Genomic DNA, 19223 nt, shown 5'->3' on the forward strand with positions numbered 1-19223 from the left:
AAGTGAAAAATGGGAGTTCTCTTTAGTTCTTATTATAAAAGAATAATAGTATTTGTAGCAGTCACTGTTTCATTTCCACCAGCCTAACAAGCAGTCCAAACTAGAAAACAAATTTTGAGGGACAACTCCTAATATCTGTACTTGAAAATCTCACATAAATAACCTTTTAAGTTAACGACACTATCTTGGGAAGCTAGGAATTAATGTTTCTGTGCTAATGGTAGGTTGATTGATCTGAGAATTAATGCAGCAAAAACCCAGTCAGAATGGAATGAGGTTTATATTGTCAATTCTGTACTATTCCTATCATTGTCATTGGTCCTGCCTCCTTTGATGATATAAAATTTTCCCTTTGATGGCATCACTACCTGTACTTATTCTGGCTTTAATGATACCTATTCTAGATTATATTTTTCCACAATGGCTTGCTCGTTTCATGGCTGAACTATTGGTTGGATTAGCTCACTTTTCTATAGGTTATATATTCACTTATGCAGCTTTCTTGATTGCCTCTACGTCAGGCAAATATGGTCAATCTTTTAATGTCTGTATCCACGACAAGTTGTGACAGGTCATCTCTTACTGCTAAAGCCGTTGCCATTTGTGATGGATGCTGTATTAAGGGCTGAACGTGATGTTTAACGAGTTTATCAATATGCTGACTCTCAAGCTGGACATGTAATGATTGGTTTCAGCAATTCCGGACGGTATTACAGTCCTTGTTCAGTCGATAAGCTTACTTTTTTTCTTTACTGGAAAGGATAGAACCAAGTCAGTCTTTAGCTGAACTTCCTACACATGCATAGTTTACATGTTATTTTATGTGGTTTCAATGGAGTATTTCAGATGGGGTGTCAGTTAGGTACTCGATAATCGATCATAATCAATAAACATACAATATTCAGTGATGACGAGTGCAGGCTTTTGCACAAGAATTTGATATTAAGTTTATTCCTTTTTAACTCGATATGCACTAGAAAGTGGACACCTGAGCTACCAACGAAATCATCAATGTCTTGATCAAGAAGGTCTGGAGGAAAATCCCAAGAAGTTGTCATTTACCTTGATCACATTATCTGGGCATATATACTAGAAGTCCTGGTGCATGTTAACTGGATTGACCCTGTTTCAACTAAGCTTTTGACAAAGATGCAATCTTCCATGATGAAGTCACAGTCAAGACTCTAAGATGGAGGGAGGGGGCACGATCCCATCCATTACATGAGTAAATAAGGAGAAACACAGTTTAGGTTGAGGTTCATGACTAGTTATGTATATAGATCTTGGTTGACAAACATGGTTATAGGAGATTCTGATTGAATTATAGAGCATAATTATGATAATGATACCTGTAACTTATCTTTATTTTACGTCAGACTACAGGAGGGACTTTGTTTATATCTTGGCAACTTTTAATAATTAACTGAAGTGTATCACATGGATCATACGACTATATTACAGATGCATTCAAAAAGTAAATGTTAAAGGAACACAAGCCTGTATTTCATGGAATAAAAGTTGCCCAAAGTGTACGCCGATTTGTAAGTGCATTTGAAAGTAAAAGAGGCATGTATCACTAGTGAGATTGGAAGTTGTAAGATGTATTTAAACTTGGAAAAAAAATTACCAAAACAAGAAAGATTACTTGACATTTAATGTCTTAAACTAAAGCCTAGATTTAGTTCTGAATACCAAAGAGAAAGCAAACATCCACAATGGAACCACAAGTTACTGCAAGCAGAGCATGCAATATGAAGAATCAGCAACATCCATCTCCATAATCATTATTGAACAGTAATTGAAAGTTATAATGAAGCGTTAGGAAGACAAAAGATATGTCCCAAAATGTTCCAAAACATCCAACTGAGTGTTTTTCTTTAGTCGAGTAACAATTAAAACAAACGCAAGTGCGAGATGACACTTTTAGATGGAAACATGATGAGGATGGCAAGTTCTCTGTAGGCAGAATTTATAGAAAAGAGGTATCCTGGATGCCTGAGAACAAAATAGGTCCTTGGAAGAATGTATGGGAAAGTATGGCTCCTACTAAAGTCAAGTGCTTTGCTTGGTTAGTAATCACGAAAGCTTGCCTCACTCATGAGATCCTGCAGAAAAACGGATTGCCAATTGTGTCCAGATGCATGTTATGTAGTGAGGCTAGAGAGACAGATAATCATATGTTTCTCCATTGTAAAGTCGCATCTCAGCTTTGGACTATGTTCCTCAGTTTAACAGAGACAAAATGGTCAATGCCAGAGCACACAGCAAACTTGTTAAGTTGCTGGATTAGGAGAGGGGGAAGCAAGACACAGAAGAAGTGGTGGAGAATAATCCCACACTGCATCTGGTGGACTATCCGGAGGGAGAAGAATGCAAGAAACTTTGAAGATAGATTCAACAACATTCAGAAAATCAAAGGGAGCTGCATTGCAACTTTCTACTTTTGGTGTAAAGAACATTGTATAAAAAATGCTGAACAGTTAGTAGATTTTTTAGGATTACTGTAATTAGTCTCTTGTCCCATTGGGTGCAGAATTTGCCTAAACATGGATCAGAGAAAAGGAGTTACATAGAGAAGTGTATAAGGGAAAAACTGTGTTTGATTTATACAAGTGACAGAGCAACTAACCTTGAAGAAGCCTTCAGATAGAGGAATTTTTGTGAGCATACAACCTAGTGCATTCATATACTTCAAGTATTTAAGGTTCTCAAGGCCCTGAATCTCAACCAATTTACTGCAATCACAGAAATCCAACAGTTGCAATCTGCACTTGACAAATCTGGAAGCATTTCTAGTGACCTGCAATTCCTTGTGGATAGTGCTTCTAGGTTACAAGGAAGATTTGGGAGCACAAGGAGATTCGGGCATCTATAGAGGCTAAGGGTTTTTAGCTTGGATAGGTGACTAAGAGTGAGGGGTAGGCTGTGAAAGTTATTTCCACTTAAATCTAAGACTTCCAGTGAGAATAATCGGCCAAGACAATTGGGAATATCTCTTTGGCACAGATTGAAGAAAGGAACTTTTAGAACTTCCAAGGACGGTAAATTTATAATAGAAGGAAGAATATCATGATCTTTTGATGCTAAAGAGGATGAAATGATGGAAAGACGAGATTTAGGTTGTAAAATTTTGCAGCCATTTCCTACTTCCAAGAGTTGAAGATTCATCAGAAGTCCACAAGACACTGGTAGTTGTTTAATAGATGTTCCCATTGCATAAAGTGCCGTCAAATGCCTAAGATTCCCCATGTCAGCAGGCAATTGTTGTAGATTTGTACAATCATTCAGATATAGCTTCTCGAGCGATTTCAGCTTGCAGATGCTATCAGGTAGTCCCTGGAGTTTCTTACACCCAGTGAAATCTAAATACCCGAGAACCTCCAAATATCCAATTGATGAATGCACCTCAGTCAAACTCGAACAACCTCTAAAAACTAGTTTCTCAAGCATTGGTGAACCAGTGAAGTCTGAAGTTCTCACTAGGCTCTCACAATAGCTCAGATCCAAAATCTTCAAACACCTTAAGTGCTGGAAAAATGAAGCAATGTATTAACTCTAGAATAGCAGATTTAATTGTTCAAATTGGAGTAAAGTTGTAGAACATCAGACCTTTGTACTAGGGGACTCTTTGAAGCTGCTGTGTTTCACATCCAAAATAACAAGTTTGTCCAGATGCAAATCCGATGGCAAGTGTTCCAAATGGCAATCATTCCAGCTTAACACTCTAAGCTCCTTAAATATGTCCTTGAAGCTTCCTTGAAGAGTAAGATGATCAATCTGGAGGAGTCTCAGGTTCTTCATTTCTGAAAATACTTTTGTACTCACACACATGTCCTTAAATACTGGTTCTACTAGCTTCAATGCCTCAACTTTTTCCCCTCCCTGGATTCATGATGAGAAATGATCAGTTCCATCAAGACATACAGGATGTGTTCGAAATTTATTGATCAAGATTTAGAATAGAGAGCTCAGGTGAATAAAATCAGTAGTGTAGGGGGGTCAAACTATTAATTAATCAAAGAAAAGTGAAGCACCTCATTAGCTAATGGCTCAATTCAATGCTTAATATTGCATTGGGTATGGTTTTGTGTTTCTCATGCCAATTGATATAATTCCTTGAGGAAGAGACTAAAAAAGAAGCAAAAACTACTCTACATGGATTGGGACCCGCATCTGGTAGTGCTTAAGAATTTTTTTCTAAAACAAATTTTGAGGAGACCTGTTTTCTTATCTTGGGAAAGTATAGGTCAGGCTTCAAAGTAGAATGAACCATTACCTTGCGTCTAGTAATCAAATCAAGAATATCATCGGGATCCCACAATCTGCTACGTTCACCTGGATCTTTGGATTCTGTACGAACAATTTCTCTTCCCATATCTCTAATCAGATTATGCAAGCTCAGTTGATTGGATTCATTTATTGTTACTAAACTCTTCTCGATCAAGACATTAATTCCAATTTCAGGGAAGAAACCGCAACTGCTGAGGACTTTAGAAGCATCTTCCTTGTCCCATCCTTCCAAGAAACATGCGATATCAAGGAGTGTTTCCTTAGTTGTATGATCAGGGAGACCATCAAAGCTTATTCTCAGTTTCTCTATTATCGAATTGTGAGGGATTTGCTTCAATTTCTCAATGAAACTTTTCCACTCTACCATGCCCCTTTTATATAAATCGGATCCCCAAACTTCAAGTGCTAATGGAAGCCCTTGTGCATATGTTACCACACTTTCAGAGACCTCCACAAAGTCTTCTGGAGGGAAGGGTTTCTTGAAAGCAATGCCAACAGAAAAGCTGTAGACTTTCACTTTCGGTCATACACTTGACCTCATATTTTACATCACCTGTGGAACATTTCAGCAAGTGTTCGTCCCTCGTGGTAATGATAATTCTACTGCCAGGACCAAACCAATGCTTCCCTCCCACTAATGAGTATATTTGTCCGTCATCAACATCATCAAGGATTATGAGAACTCTTTTTGATTGAAGCCTTTGTTTAATCAATTCAATTCCATGGTCGACACTGCTGACGTCAATTCTTTTCCTGAGAGTATCCTTGAGAAGCTTTTCTTGCAAAGCAACCAAACCGCTATCCCCCCTTGAAACTTGCGATCCAACATGAAGAAAGGAGCTACGATCAAAATTTGGAGAAATTTGGTTGAAGATGGCTTTTGCTAAGGTAGTTTTACCAACCCCTCCCATGCCCCAGATTCCAACATTCATGACATCACTTGACACCGTCCATGACAACTTATTTATTAGTTCACTAACACGAGAATTAATTCCTACTGGATGCCTTGCAATGTCCATATATTTTTTGTTTAATTTACCCTCTACCTCCTGGATAATCATCTCAATGAACTTGACTTCACTACTGCACAAAAGGAAAAATGGTAGTAGTAAATAAATAGTAGTAGTATTTTTGTAAGGGAGAAAAGGTATTCTGTAAGAAATTAAACAAGATCAAGTCATGAAGTAATAAAATTTTGAAAGGAAAATAATTTTATTCTTTTGCTTTTCAAAAAGGACATCAAAATTAGTAACTAAAAGATGGATGGGAATAATCCAGAAAAACGTCAAGAAGTAGTAAACCAATACACAGATGGCCCCTCCATACAACTTCACCTCAGTTAATACCTACCTCACCAGCACATGTATTAATTATTTATGCCTAGTAGGCATGTGAGAAGAAATCATTTATCCCCTTCAATCCAAAATACGTGTTTCTTTTACAAAAACAACAGAAAATTAATTATTATTATTATTTTCAAATTTCTAAGAAATCTCGAGCAGAAGTAAAGGGCAATTTCATCAAATAACTTTTAAGATTAATGCTATTAAGTAGTTCTTTTCAATAGGTGGATCTGAAATCATATTTGGGGTCTGTAATGCATTTCCTGCATCCTTGATCAACAGATTTACTGCTATCACTTACCCAACACTGCTGAGCAACCATCTATATATCGATAAATAATGGTAATAAAACATTGACTAGAGGTTGAATAGTACTGTCATGTAAAACTAATGAAAAAATAAATAAAATTGATTGCAGAAACGAGATAATTATTTTGCAGCAATTAATTAATAAGATCTATAGCAGAAAAGATGGAATTAATTCGCAGAACTGTATCTTTGCATTCCCATGTTCTAAACACTGCCGGGCTAGCAAATGTGTATTCAGAAGAGAAAACAGAAAATGAAAAGGAAATATCAAACTCTCATGAAAATTGGGAACACATATTTTTCTTTCAAAAATAAATACAGATGGCAAGAACTATTACCCGTTAAAATGACTTTGAAGATGGAATCCAGATAAATTTGCAACTGCAGTAAGTGCAGCTCTCCACTTCCTCAACTGTTCTGGACTTGAATTGGATTCATGTTTGGCAAGGGAATCTCCAATTTTCCCAGTTTGACGGCGTACTTCAGAAGGATCAACATCATAAAAAATAGGAATAATGAGCTGTCCAAGTTTTTCTTTACATTCAAGAATACACCATTTAGATGATGCATAATTTTTGGAGAAAACAACAAGAGAAATTTTTGACTCTTCAATTGCTTCAAGTAAACTCCCTGAAATGTCCTCGCCTCTTGGAAGTTCATCATCATCTCTAAACACATTAATTCCAACATCACATAATGCTTTATAGAGATGATCTAAAAAAGTTCTGCGTACATCTTTTCCCCTAAAATTCAAGAAAACATCATAACATGGTGAATACAAATTAGCCATGGGTGAAGGGTCTCATATAGAGGGGAAGTATTTTCAGGCTACTCTTTATAAATCCTTAAGGTTAGAAACCATAAAGATCAAATGACTGCTTAGATAGGATAGATAAATATGCTTTCTTTCTTCCTTGGAAAATATGGTACACATTTGTATTATAAGAATTTGCAAAAGATTAATTAAAAAGGAAGAAGAACCTGCAAGGCAATTTCCTCATAGACTTATTTGAAGAAAGGTTGACATGGTCAAAAGTGCTTTCATGTAATTTACTGAAATTCCATTTCTTTTGAGTTAATACCTGATTCAATTACATAGCAATTTTGTATGATCAAAGCCATCTGGTTTTCATCATATTGATGTCTTTGTAAATATGATGCTTAATTTATTTTATCACAAAATGCTAGCAGGTCTTGTTTATTCGGATCTCTTCCCCGGTCAACCCACTCAATATCTGAGAGAGGGTAGGCTTTTAGCGGCCGCGCCCGGGTCGGTGTGTGATCACCAAAGGTGAAGTAACCCTTTTCCTCCCACTTGTATAGAAGAATGAAGGGAGGAAGTCAATTGCCCCTTCTCCAGCTAACCAATAGGGAAATCCTTACACAAGTGGGCAATGAAGGTTCTATCCAGTATTCCAACTGATGGAACTTTCGACCAAGAGCGTCCGTTGTTGAGATTTAAATCAAAGAGAAAACGTCAAACATTTTCCTTTGACTTCTATTTTGGTAGGGATTTTTCATTTTTCTTTGGGTTTTTCATCCGGTGTAAGGAGCCTTCATTGGAGCTCCAGCTAAATTCAGATCGTGCACTACAGTGCCCATTTTGGGATAGTGCTCCCAATAGAATTTTCCCCATACTCGGGGCTCGAATTTGAGATGTTTGGTTAAGGCCGATAATAAGGACCCAATTTTCTTGCCAACAACTCATTATAACCCATGAAGCAAACCTGAACCGAAACTCTCTAAACCATAGCACAACTATCGAGACGAATCATTTTCCCAAATAATTACGAGAAAATCTGAACTAATACCTGCTAAATCAGTAGTGAAGCCAGAACCAACCACCGAACACTCGTAATGGACAAAAACCTCACTGATCTTTGTAAAATTTCGTCCTCTTAACATAATCCTCCACAAGCTTTAAGCCACAAAAACTGATCTTTAGACAACACAAACTCATCAAGGGAGGTCCCAACTAATCTTATCCAAAGAAGGAGATGACCAAGTAACCACCCAATGAATGATACACCCAAGCATACAAAATCTCTAATAACAGTATCGAAATGTCGAGACAGTAATTGTGATTGCAGGCAACTCTTAAAAACTGAAAAACTAGGCCCAATGGTTCCAGGCCAACAATAGTCGCACGAGTTTCTAATCTACATAATATAAATAAGAGTAAATTTTAGATTTAGCAAACATAAAAATCATATTTGTATGTTATAACTACAGTTCGTATAATTGCGCTTCATAATAAACTTTATGTTTGTTATTGAGCATCAGATTTGTAATCGCTGACAGTCTCTCATTTGTATAAATCGCTGGCAACCTCTCGTTTGTATAAATCGTTGACAGCCTCTCAATTCAATTGTATATATGTGACTACTATGTATATGTATCAATGATTGTGTTTGTATATTTGCATAAAATTTGAATTGTGTATACAATTGAATCGAAATAAAACATTTGTATATCAACTCTCTCTCTATCTCACTTTATACAACACAGATTATACATTGTAATTTGTATAATTTGTGTTTGTATAAAACGAGAAAGAGAGAAAGGCAAAAGAGAACTGGCAAGGGAAGATCTGTATTTGTATAATTATAAGTGTATATGACGAAAATATATGTATTTGTATTTGTATATACAGTTTTCTATCGCTTTATACAAATACAAATGCAATTTATACATTTGTGTTTGTATAAAATGAGAGTGGCAAGCGAGATTCGCTAGGGAGAGAAGCGAATAACAACTGTTTGCTACGGGTTACAATTAAATGAAAATATAGTTATAATATTTAATTTGAATTAATAATTTACTTACAATTTTTTCTATAAATAAATAGTTCACGTCACAACCTCCATGGATGGTGTTTTTACACCCCAAAACCTTTTTTCCTTTCAAACAAAAGATACTATAACCACACTTAAACATATAACAACCTCCTTCATCACATATGAATCCAACCAACCAATTATTCATTTACGTCATTTCTTCATTCTCTATCGTAATCATCTAACAATAAAGAATCCATAGTTTACAATTACAAATACCAAGTTCATAACCATACTTGACCCATTTCCCTTCTCTCCCTTACTTTCTTTCTATTACATAATTTTTGTTTTTATTTTTTCTGTCCATGTGAATCTTTTGTTGTGGAGTTAGAGAGCACAAATTGTTCAATTCTGCTATGGTTGGCTGATTGTGATGTATTTCTTCTGCATTGAACTATAGTTTCCAGTAAATGAGAGGGTAACAGAGCGACATTTGGAGAGGTGTATAAGTGCGCGTGGGGTAGTTCGGGTTGGTTTTAAAGTGTTTTGTTCAGATTTGACCAATTTGTTTGGAAGTGGAGATTGGGGAGAGGGAAACTGTTACATGGAGCAGTATGCTAATATATAGCCATGAATTTTGAACTGTTGAAATGGGCTCTTTTAAGTTTGATTGACTTGAGTTTTTGGTTAAACCTGATCTCCATTTTATTATATGCTCAATTTATACCCGTGCGCTTTTAGGAGTTGGTTTTGAGTGAAATTTGGGGTAGATAGGTAGGTTGATTGCTTGGTTGAATCGCTTAGTTGAAAATTGTCCACACCTAAATGATCCTTCGAAGTGCAATCTGTGACATTCTCTGTTCCTGTGAGTTTAGAGTCAAGGATTTTCTTTTTAGGCTGAATTTTTCTGTTACAAGCTGTTGGTTTACACTGCTAAATGGAGGAATTGTTGCTTGCTTATTGTGATGTTTAAACCCTGTCTTATGAACTTATACAACCAATTCTCGTTCATGAGCAGACTAAAGGAAGCTCTCTCAGACTTTTCCTTAATGCAGACATCTTGTGAAAGTAACAATGAATTTCTTCAGCTGAACTACATTATTAATCTAATCAAATTAGTTTTCCATCCATTATATATACCTAAAGAGCTGCACTTGAGCTTAGAGTCTTTCGGAAACAACCTCTCTACCAGTCTACCTCCACCAGATGGTAAGGTCTGCGTATACTCTATCCTCACCAGACCTTACTTGTGGGATTTCACTGGATATGTTGTTGTTGTATAACCACACTTGAGTGTAGGATGAAGATCTTACCTTTTGGTATCCAAATCTTGAATTTTGGATTCTACGGTTTCTTGGTCAAGATCAAGACTTAAGCAAGAATCTGTCAATTCCCATGGTTTAATCTTGTTAATAAGTGTACAAGGGACTAATAATCAACTCAAAAACACAATTAAAACTCACTTTGGAGTGTGTTCTTGAAGCCTTGGTAGAGCTCCCTCTCTCTAGAAAAATTTCCGGACTTGGAGGAAATGAAGAAATGAATCCCGTCCAGCCTTTGAAAGGAAAATTCTCAGTTTCGTGGACCATTTCGTCTAGGCGTTTCAGTTTCGTGGACCTGGACAGAACCTTAGAAAAAAATCAGGTTCATCTCTCCTCAAAAACGTCTCCACGAAAGTGAAACATGGGCACGATTTTGACTCCTTAGCCTTTTCTAAAACGTGTATAACTTTTTGCTCCTAACTCGAATTGACGAACAGTGTGATTTTCTGGAAACTAGACTCAAGGAGCTTTATTTTGGTAGGTAGCACATCCTCTAATTCTTCTTAATTTGGGAGATACACTCGTTTAAAAGTAGACCTTGCATGAGAACTCAACATACAGTTCGTACCTTCCACCTACGACCAAGGTACGGCTGGTACACTCCATGTACGGTATGTACGTGGCTCCTCCCTTGCTAAATCATAGCTTCACCACGATGCAAGGTACAGCCTGTACATGCAATGTACGATTGTACTTCACACCATACATAGCTCAACACCTTCAAACTTGATCTTTTCAATCTTTAATTGACTCTGAACTTACATTACACTTCACCAATCATAAATAAGTCCTATAAACACCAAAGAACCACCAAAATTTTCCGGGTCAGGTCAAATCACATACGTCGAATGATTCAAACCTTAGCACGACAGTGCGGGACGTTGCATTTTGTTTGGTGCTCTCCACCAATTTAAATTTCATTTTCAATATTTGTCTCTTTTATCTTGAAAATGTTTCTACCTCACTAGGGATCTGTAATTTTATACTACTTGATAAATTTAGGGTGCCAACAGAAGTTTTGTGTTTAATTTTTTTGTTGGTAATGAACCTGCAACTTATTGTTCAGTTTGAAATTGATATTGAAGATATCCCCGAATCAAGAAGGTCGTTTGCCAATGGAAAAGTAAGGCAGAGGAAGCAACTGACTTTGAGCAGCCTTAGTTGTTCCTCATTACTTGATTTGTACTCGAAATTAGAATGAGTATAGTTGGACTGACCGGAGGAATTGCTTCGGGGAAGAGCACTGTCTCCAACTTTTTCAAGGCACATGGTATTCCTGTTGTTGATACTGACGTTGTAGCTCGTGTAACTACTTTTCCTCTTGCTTTTCTCATTCTATTACTATGTCTATTTAGTTTATTATCAAATCTAAACAGTCTTTAAAATGTTGTACTTGAGTTGTTATCTCCATCTGTTAAATTTTGTATATCCTCGGTAAAGCTCTTTACTGACAAAAATATGAAATTATGTAGAATGTTTTGAAGAAAGGAACTGGTGGTTGGAAAAAGGTTGTGGCCGCATTTGGTGAGGACATCTTATTGGATAACGGAGAAGTTGATCGTGCAAAGCTAGGTCAAATAGTATTCTCTGATCTTGAAAAACTTCAGCTTCTTAATAGGTAAAATAGTTATGAAACTATGACATAGTTACTGAGTGAAATTCTACTGCTCAAGTACTCCTGGTTTATTGCTATTTAATTTTTCATGCTCAACTGTTACTCTGATATAAAGTGATGTCAAAAGGTTAAAAAAAGGCATAGATTGGCAGCTCATTAATCCTGTATTTTTTATTTCAATTGGATACTTCTTGTCAAATCAAGAGAAGCAGAAATATTGTACTTCCTCTTAGTTTTTCTCATTTTCGCCAGAATAATGTCAATAAGAAAGAGACATCTGGCAAATAACTCTGTATCTGGAAACTTCATCCTATAGCTGATTCTGGTTTGCTTTCATCATGAAGATTTTGGAGCTTCCTTTTGAACTTGGTTTTTCTTCCCAAAAAAAATGAGACATCTTGTTTTCATGCCTTGAACTTGAGAATCCTCATCAACCAACTTTTGTAGTGATTTTAGGGATGAACTCAGAGAAATACAAACTACAAGTAAACTCTAGATATATCAAACTTTTACAAGTTGATATTTGGTATATCTCTTATATATGGCCAAGTTGGCCTTGTTATTATCAATGAAAACCTTACTTGATCAAAACAAAATCAAACCTTTACATATAAAAAATATTGGAATTAAATGATTAAAAAAGCTTTTATAAATGGCATTTGTTTGACTTTGGTCAGTAAAAAGTAATCATCTCTTTGGTATTGGTGGATTAGTAACTCTGAGAGAAATGAAGGCCTACAAACGCCTTGTGGTTGAAGCTATTTCCAATCATTAAGGCATGTGAAGATAATTGCAGGATTGCTGTTTATTGCTGGACTATATTCTGTTTAAGTTAGTGCTATAGTAATTGCCTTAAAAGGAATGTGCTAAAAGAACTACATCTGCATAAGAAAGGATAGTTCTATTATCTGCATTGAATCTTTTGCAGAATGCACTCGGGATAAAATGTCATTAAAAACCAAATGTCACCTCCAAAAACTATGGATTACCTCTAATGAGAAACTGAGAAGGAGCAAAGGCTTTAGAAAAGAATATTTTTCTTATGGAAATGATTTTCAAACTTTTCTTGTTCATAATAAACCATCAAATTATTTTGAAGCCATATCTTCAGATGTTGAATATTGGAACGAGACAATAAAATAGAAATTGGTTTTATCAAGAGAAGTAAAACATGGGTTTTGACTGATCTACCTCCTTGTACAAAACATATTAGTTGCAAATGAATTTCCATTGAGCATGTGAAGTCAAAAGTGAATTTGGCCAATTCCTGACTAAATTCGTGGGAAGAAAATTAACTCTTCAAATATCAAAAGAGATTGGGGTAAGGCCAATATGATTCTGAATAAATTTGATAATCCAACCTATGTGTTTGGAGATCCCATGAAGTATGTTCATATGGGTAATAATAAGTTTGTGAGAAATATAGGAAAAAAATATTATTGAATTGTTGTTGTTTCTACATTATTACATTGAGACCCTATTTATAGACCCTAGAATACAATCATTTACCAAGTAGGATACTATTTAGTATTCCTATTCCTATTCTAATAGGATTGTATAAACCTATTCCTATTCTAATAGGATTGTATAAATCTATTCCTATTCCAATAGGATTATATAAACATATTCTTATTCTAATACTCCCCCTCAAGCTAGTGCATACAATTCATGTACCTAGCTTGTTACAAATGTAATTAACACGAGGACCGATGAGGGGCTTGGTGAGATATCTGCAAGTTGATCAGTCGACTTCACAAAATTGACAGTCAATCTCAATGTGCTTGTCTTCTCATTAAATACTGGATTTGATGCATAATGTCGGTAAACACAGAGATAAATTCCAATGTTGAACTTCCCAAACCAAACCTGCAAAGACTGCTTCAGATCATAGAGTGACTCACATAATCAACATACAAGGCTACTAAACTCCCCTTGAGCAACATAGTGCTCAAAACCTAGTATAAAGTATATGGATCATGTTGAAATCAATAGATGAGTCGATATTAAACAAGTCACCGAAAAACTGGTTGGAACATGCTCATATGCCGGAGTATTAAATTTGATGGCTAAAAGTGATCACAATCTAAGAAATAAAATTATATAGGTAGGGTCGGAATGATGTCACGACCCAACTAGAAAATAGAAATTATATAGGATAGTTCAAATTGATGGAACGACCCCATTGAAAAAGAGAACTAATATGGGTAGGGTCGGAATAATGGCACGACCCTAATGAAAAAGAGAAATTATATAGGTAAGATTGGAATGATGGCACAACCCTACGCAAATCAGATTTGAGGAGTCACCGGAAAGACGAATGGAAATACGCAAATCAAATCTGAGGAGTCACTGAAAAGACACACGGTGCTATGCAACTCAGATATGAGAAAGCAGTTCGGAAAAAACCCCACGGTACTACGCAAATTAAATACGAAAAGTAGTCCGGAGAGATGCACGGTGCTACGCAAATAAGATATGCACAAAAAAGGTGGTCACCAGAAGGATGGCATGGTGCTACACAAATTAAATATGAAAAAGTAGTCACCGAAATGATGGCACGGTGCTACACAAATTAAATATGAAAAAGTAGACACTGGAATGATGGCACAGTGCTACACAAATTAAATATGAAAAAGTAGTCACCGGAATGATGGCACGGTGCTACATAAATTATATATGAAAAAGTAGTAACCGGAAAGATGGAACGGTGCTACACAAATACCAACGGATATGGGGTTGACACAAAACAACCCTAGAAAGTCACCGAAAATTGATGCATGGTGACCTGTCTGACTGAGTTTCTTCCCTTGAACATGTATCATTTGTCCTACTTTTGTTAACATTATCATTGGCCAAACGGGCGGCATATATGGGTAATAGCCACCCGCCGACAGCGGAAACTCTTTGATTTTCTACCAAGATTGTAGAGGCTCTGATACCATGTGAGAAATATAGGGAAAAAATATTATTGAATTGTTGTTGTTTCTACATTATTACATTGAGACCCTATTTATAGACCCTAAAATACAATCCTTTACCAAGTAGGATACTATTTAGTATTCATATTCCTATTCTAATAGGATTGTATAAACCTATTCCTATTCTAATAGGATTGTATAAATCTATTCCTGTTCCAATAGGATTATATAAACATATTCCTATTCTAACAAAGTTAATATTGACATTGCGCACTAAAAGTGAGTGTTTGAACTACTACTAATTGCATGGATGAGTTATTAACTCTTAGGGGTCGTTTGGTAGAGTGTATAAAAAGCAATGCTAAATAGAGTGTATTAGTAATGATTGCGTTAGTAATGCTTGTATTAGTTATGTTTGCATTAATTATACATAGATTATTATTATGCATTATTTGGTTTGGTGCATTAAAAATAGCATGCATTGCATAAAAAAATTTATTTACAAAGATACCCCTACAATTATGGTAGAAAAGATGGGAAAAAAAGGTTTTGAGGGGCAATTGGGTCTTTAACCATGCTAATTCATGCATTAAAACCATTGCATTACCAATACTTAGAAATTCATGATATTAGTAATGCACATCTTAATACACAATAGAGTGTACAACTAATGCAAGCGTTAGTTATACATAGGTTGGAAAAGAGTACCGAACAAGGTACTAGTAATACACAATGTTAATGCATGCATTATTTTACCTAACACACTCTACCAAATGACCCCTTAATGATTTTATAGTCCTTAAGGATGGTGTATTTAAAGTAGTATACACTTGATGGAATTCACCTTTATGAGAAGTGGAGTGGGCCGCTCCTATGAGATTTTGGCAAAGTTTCTTCATGAATAACCAAGCCTGTGTATGGTCTATTGGCACAAAACTGCGTTGAACAACAAAATATGGAGGTCAAATGTGATTGGTAAAATCTGTCTTACTATAAGATTTATTGGTTCATAGAAATTTTATATTTCTTGCTTTACTCTAAATAATATTTTGTCCTAGTTTTATTAGATTGCCTAAGAGTTGAATTGGTGCGGTCTATGTAGGTTGCTAGCACCATTTATTTCACATGGTATGTTAATGAAAGTTTTGAAGCTGTGGATAAAGGGCTGCTCCATAATTGTTGTCGATGTTCCTCTTTTGTTTGATGCCAAGGTAGATAAATGGACTAAACCCATTGTTGTCATTTGGGTTGACCCTGAGACACAGCTGCAGCGGCTCATGACTAGAGATGGATCTATGGAGGAGGCCAAAAGCAGGATAAATGCGCAGATGTCCCTGGATCTCAAGAGGTCAAAGGCAGATATTGTGAATGATAACACCAGCTCATTGGAAGCTCTGCATGAGCAATTTCAGAAAGTGTTAACTCAGATTACCAAACCCTCAGGGCCGGCTCTATGCATACTTTAATAAGGCATTGGCCTTAGGCCCCCAATTTTAGGGGGCCTCAATTTTTTACCAAAAATAAATTATATGTTAATTTTTTATAGAAAAAATATTGATTATTTATGATAAAAAGTATAAATTTAAAATTATTATTTTATTCTCTTCAACCTCATTCAAATAGAAGAAATCAAGAAAATATTGTTTTATTTCTTACACTCTCTCCACTAATACTCACATTACTTTATTCTTTTTAACTCCTTTTACACTCTCTTCTTTAAATTTTTTATAAGTTAGAGTAATATTCTGTTAAAAATATCAATTAATAGTCGAAAAGTGTTTAACAAAGTGAATTGTAAATTCTTTTTCCATTTCTTCTTAGATTTTCAAGCATTACAAAAACTAGGGGTGTTCACGGTTTGGATAAAAACTGATCCAAACCGAAAAACTGAACCAAACCGATTTTTATTTGGGTTAGGTGTGGTTTGGTTTTAGATTTTTAAAAATCGATAGTATATGGGTTGGTTATGGTTTTCTTCAAAAAAAGCCAAAGAAATAACCGAACCGAACTGATAAATTAGATACATATATTTTATTAATATACATACATAATTTATTATTTTTATAAACAATTTTAAAGATCTTATATGTGTTTTCATCAAAATTTATTTATAATTTACTTATTAAAGATAAAAATGTCCAAGGTGAAAATATTTATCTTATTGGTTTTATGTATTTGAGTGTGTTTATGACAATTCTTTATAAGCTTGAAAATGTCACTTTCTCTTTCTTCTAGGCCATAATAATGAATTTTGAAGCTTTATTCGTAGTAAATTTAATGATTGAAAGTTCTGTAATGTCAGTCATTCTATCTATTTTCGTTTTAAATGGATTGTTGTCACCTTTTTCACATTTTGAATGAATTGTTTCTTTTATTATTTTCTATGGTTAATAACCGAATAACTAAATCAAACCGATCCAAAACCGATAACAACCAAACTGATAAATATATACTATATTTGGTTTGGTTTGGTTTTGATAATTTTAAAATCGATTAAGTTGATTTGGTTTTGGATTTGACCAATAACTGATCCAAACCGACCCGTGAACACTCCTAACAAAAACCATAGTAAAATGTGGGGTAGCCAAATTATTAGCTTCATCAAAGCTATATATGGTTCTAACTCTTATATACTTATTTGAAATTTGTCAACTTATTACTTGTAGAACTATGTTAACAATTCATATAATGATTGCCCGAGTAAAATTATATTTTCAATGTTGAATTGATAAATCTTATTTAAAACTAATAATTGAAAAAGAAATCGAATAAATCATTTATATATAAAAAAATATTAAGTAATACTTTGCATTTAAAAATGTAAGAAAAATAAATTTTAAATAAATGCATATGAAATTTATTTAGATTTTAGGCCTCTAATTAAGATTTCGCTTTAGGCCTTCGATTACGTTGAGCCGCCCCTGCTTGACCTGGACTGAGTTTATGCTCTCAAGAAATGGAGCTTTTCTAGCATTGTTTTCCACTTTTGTCAGTTTTGCTATTTTCAAGAAAAGTTCATGAACTGATATATTTTGATCTAACACAATTCTGCATGGCAGAAGACACCCTAATCGAGCACTACTTGTGTGTACTGCTTATTAGAAAAAGAGCTGTGTATGTAATAACACAGCTATAACAGAGGGTTAGGAAGACAAAAGACATGTCCCAAGTTCCAAAACATCCAGCTGAACGTTATATCATTAGTCAAGAAGCAATTAAAACAAACTGAAGTACGAGCCTAACACAAAATCACAATTAATTCAAAAACACACTAGGCCATGACACACAACACATATCAAATATAACCTTTTGTATGTAATAGAGCACAAACCAAGGAACCACATAGAACCTTTCAAACTCCACTATCTCAATTTTATTTATGAAGTTACTTGCAATCCTTTGAACAGTAACCAGATTGTCCCAAACTGCTGATCATGTAGACTCTTCAAGATTGAATATTAGAAGTTTTCCTTAATTCTAATTACTAACACAAAAATGATAGCAAGTGTAGCAATCAGTGATCCACTTCCACCAGCCTCGCATTTCATCTCAGTTTAAAAAATTTAACTCTCTAAGATTATACTTGAAAATCTCACTTCTTCATACTTAAAAATAAAATGAATTGGAAATAAAATGCATTAAATGTCCCAATCATCAGATCATGCTTACTCTTCAGAAGTGAAAAATGGGAGTTCTCTTTAGTTCTTATTATAAAAGAATAATAGTATTTGTAGCAACCACTGTTTCATTTCCACCAGCCTAACAAGCAGTCCAAACTAGAAAACAAATTTTGAGGGACAACTCCTAATATCTGTACTTGAAAATCTCACATAAATAACCTTTTAAGTTAACGACACTATCTTGGGAAGCTAGGAATTAATGTTTCTGTGCTAATGGTAGGTTGATTGATCTGAGAATTAATGCAGCGAAAACCCAGTCAGAATGGAATGAGGTTTATATTGTCAATTCTGTACTATTCCTATCATTGTCATTGGTCCTGCCTCCTTTGATGATATAAAATTTTCCCTTTGATGGCATCACTACCTGTACTTATTCTGGCTTTAATGATACCTATTCTAGATTATATTTTTCCACAATGGCTTGCTCGTTTCATGGCTGAACTATTGGTTGGATTAGCTCACTTTTCTGTAGGTTATATATTCACTTATGCAGCTTTCTTGATTGCCTCTATGTCAGGCAAATATGGTCAATCTTTTAATGTCTGTATCCACGACAAGTTGTGACAGGTCATCTCTTACTGCTAAAGATGTTGCCATTTGTGATGGATGCTGTATTAAGGGCTGAACGTGATGTTTAACGAGTTTATCAATATGCTGACTCTCAAGCTGGACATGAAATGATTGCTTTCAGCAATTCCGGACGGTATTACAGTCCTTGTTCAGTCGATAAGCTTACTTTTTTTCTTTACTGGAAAGGATAGAACCAAGTCAGTCTTTAGCTGAACTTCCTACACATGCATAGTTTCAAAGGACATGTTATTTTATGTGGTTTCAATGGAGTATTTCAGATGGGGTGTCAGTTAGGTAAGATGATATGAGTTAGTTCATTCAAGAACCAAATTATTCATATATTGGTATTCTATAATCGATCATAATCAATAAACATACAATATTCAGTGATGACAAGTG

General features: G+C 35.1%; 3 protein-coding genes across 8 annotated transcripts in view; 2 read left to right on the forward strand and 1 right to left on the reverse strand.

The window, feature by feature from the left end:
• The window catches only part of LOC125845042 (dephospho-CoA kinase-like), a 98118-nt gene that overhangs the window by 65953 nt on the left and 12942 nt on the right, over positions 1–19223 (forward strand). Inside the window, exon 4 of one of the 6 annotated variants that reach the window (XM_049524456.1) lies at positions 18822–19210. The exons of 2 other annotated variants lie outside the window; for them this stretch is intronic. The gene's annotated coding sequence lies outside the window, so the exon portion shown is untranslated. Of the gene's footprint in view, positions 1–562; positions 804–18812; positions 19211–19223 lie in introns of those variants that run through there. 3 more of the 6 variants (XM_049524458.1, XM_049524454.1, XM_049524450.1) reach the window with 3 other exon arrangements.
• Positions 1–19223, reverse strand: part of LOC125845946 (disease resistance protein RUN1-like) — a 53312-nt gene that overhangs the window by 12898 nt on the left and 21191 nt on the right. The window lies entirely within an intron of this gene.
• LOC125844411 (dephospho-CoA kinase-like) lies at positions 10985–19037 on the forward strand. Its single transcript, XM_049523727.1, has 6 exons — positions 10985–11346; positions 11514–11659; positions 15677–16012; positions 17499–17562; positions 18772–18865; positions 18946–19037. The coding sequence occupies exons 1-6, from the start codon at positions 11239–11241 to the stop codon at positions 19035–19037; spliced, it is 840 nt and encodes a 279-aa protein (XP_049379684.1). The 5' UTR covers positions 10985–11238.

The sequence above is a fragment of the Solanum stenotomum genome, chromosome 11 (genome assembly GCF_019186545.1).
Source record: "Solanum stenotomum isolate F172 chromosome 11, ASM1918654v1, whole genome shotgun sequence".
Classification (NCBI taxonomy): domain Eukaryota; kingdom Viridiplantae; phylum Streptophyta; class Magnoliopsida; order Solanales; family Solanaceae; genus Solanum; species Solanum stenotomum.

Bases quoted from the DNA above. Each gene is read 5' to 3' on its own strand.
- LOC125844411 (XM_049523727.1), top strand. From the start codon at position 11,239: ATGAGTATAGTTGGACTGACCGGAGGAATTGCTTCGGGGAAGAGCACT. The intron at 16,013-17,498 runs CTCAGGGCCGGC...GAGCCGCCCCTG, and splicing joins TTAACTCAGATTACCAAACC to CTTGACCTGGACTGAGTTTA. The intron at 18,866-18,945 runs GTATTAAGGGCT...GATTGCTTTCAG, and splicing joins TGCCATTTGTGATGGATGCT to CAATTCCGGACGGTATTACA.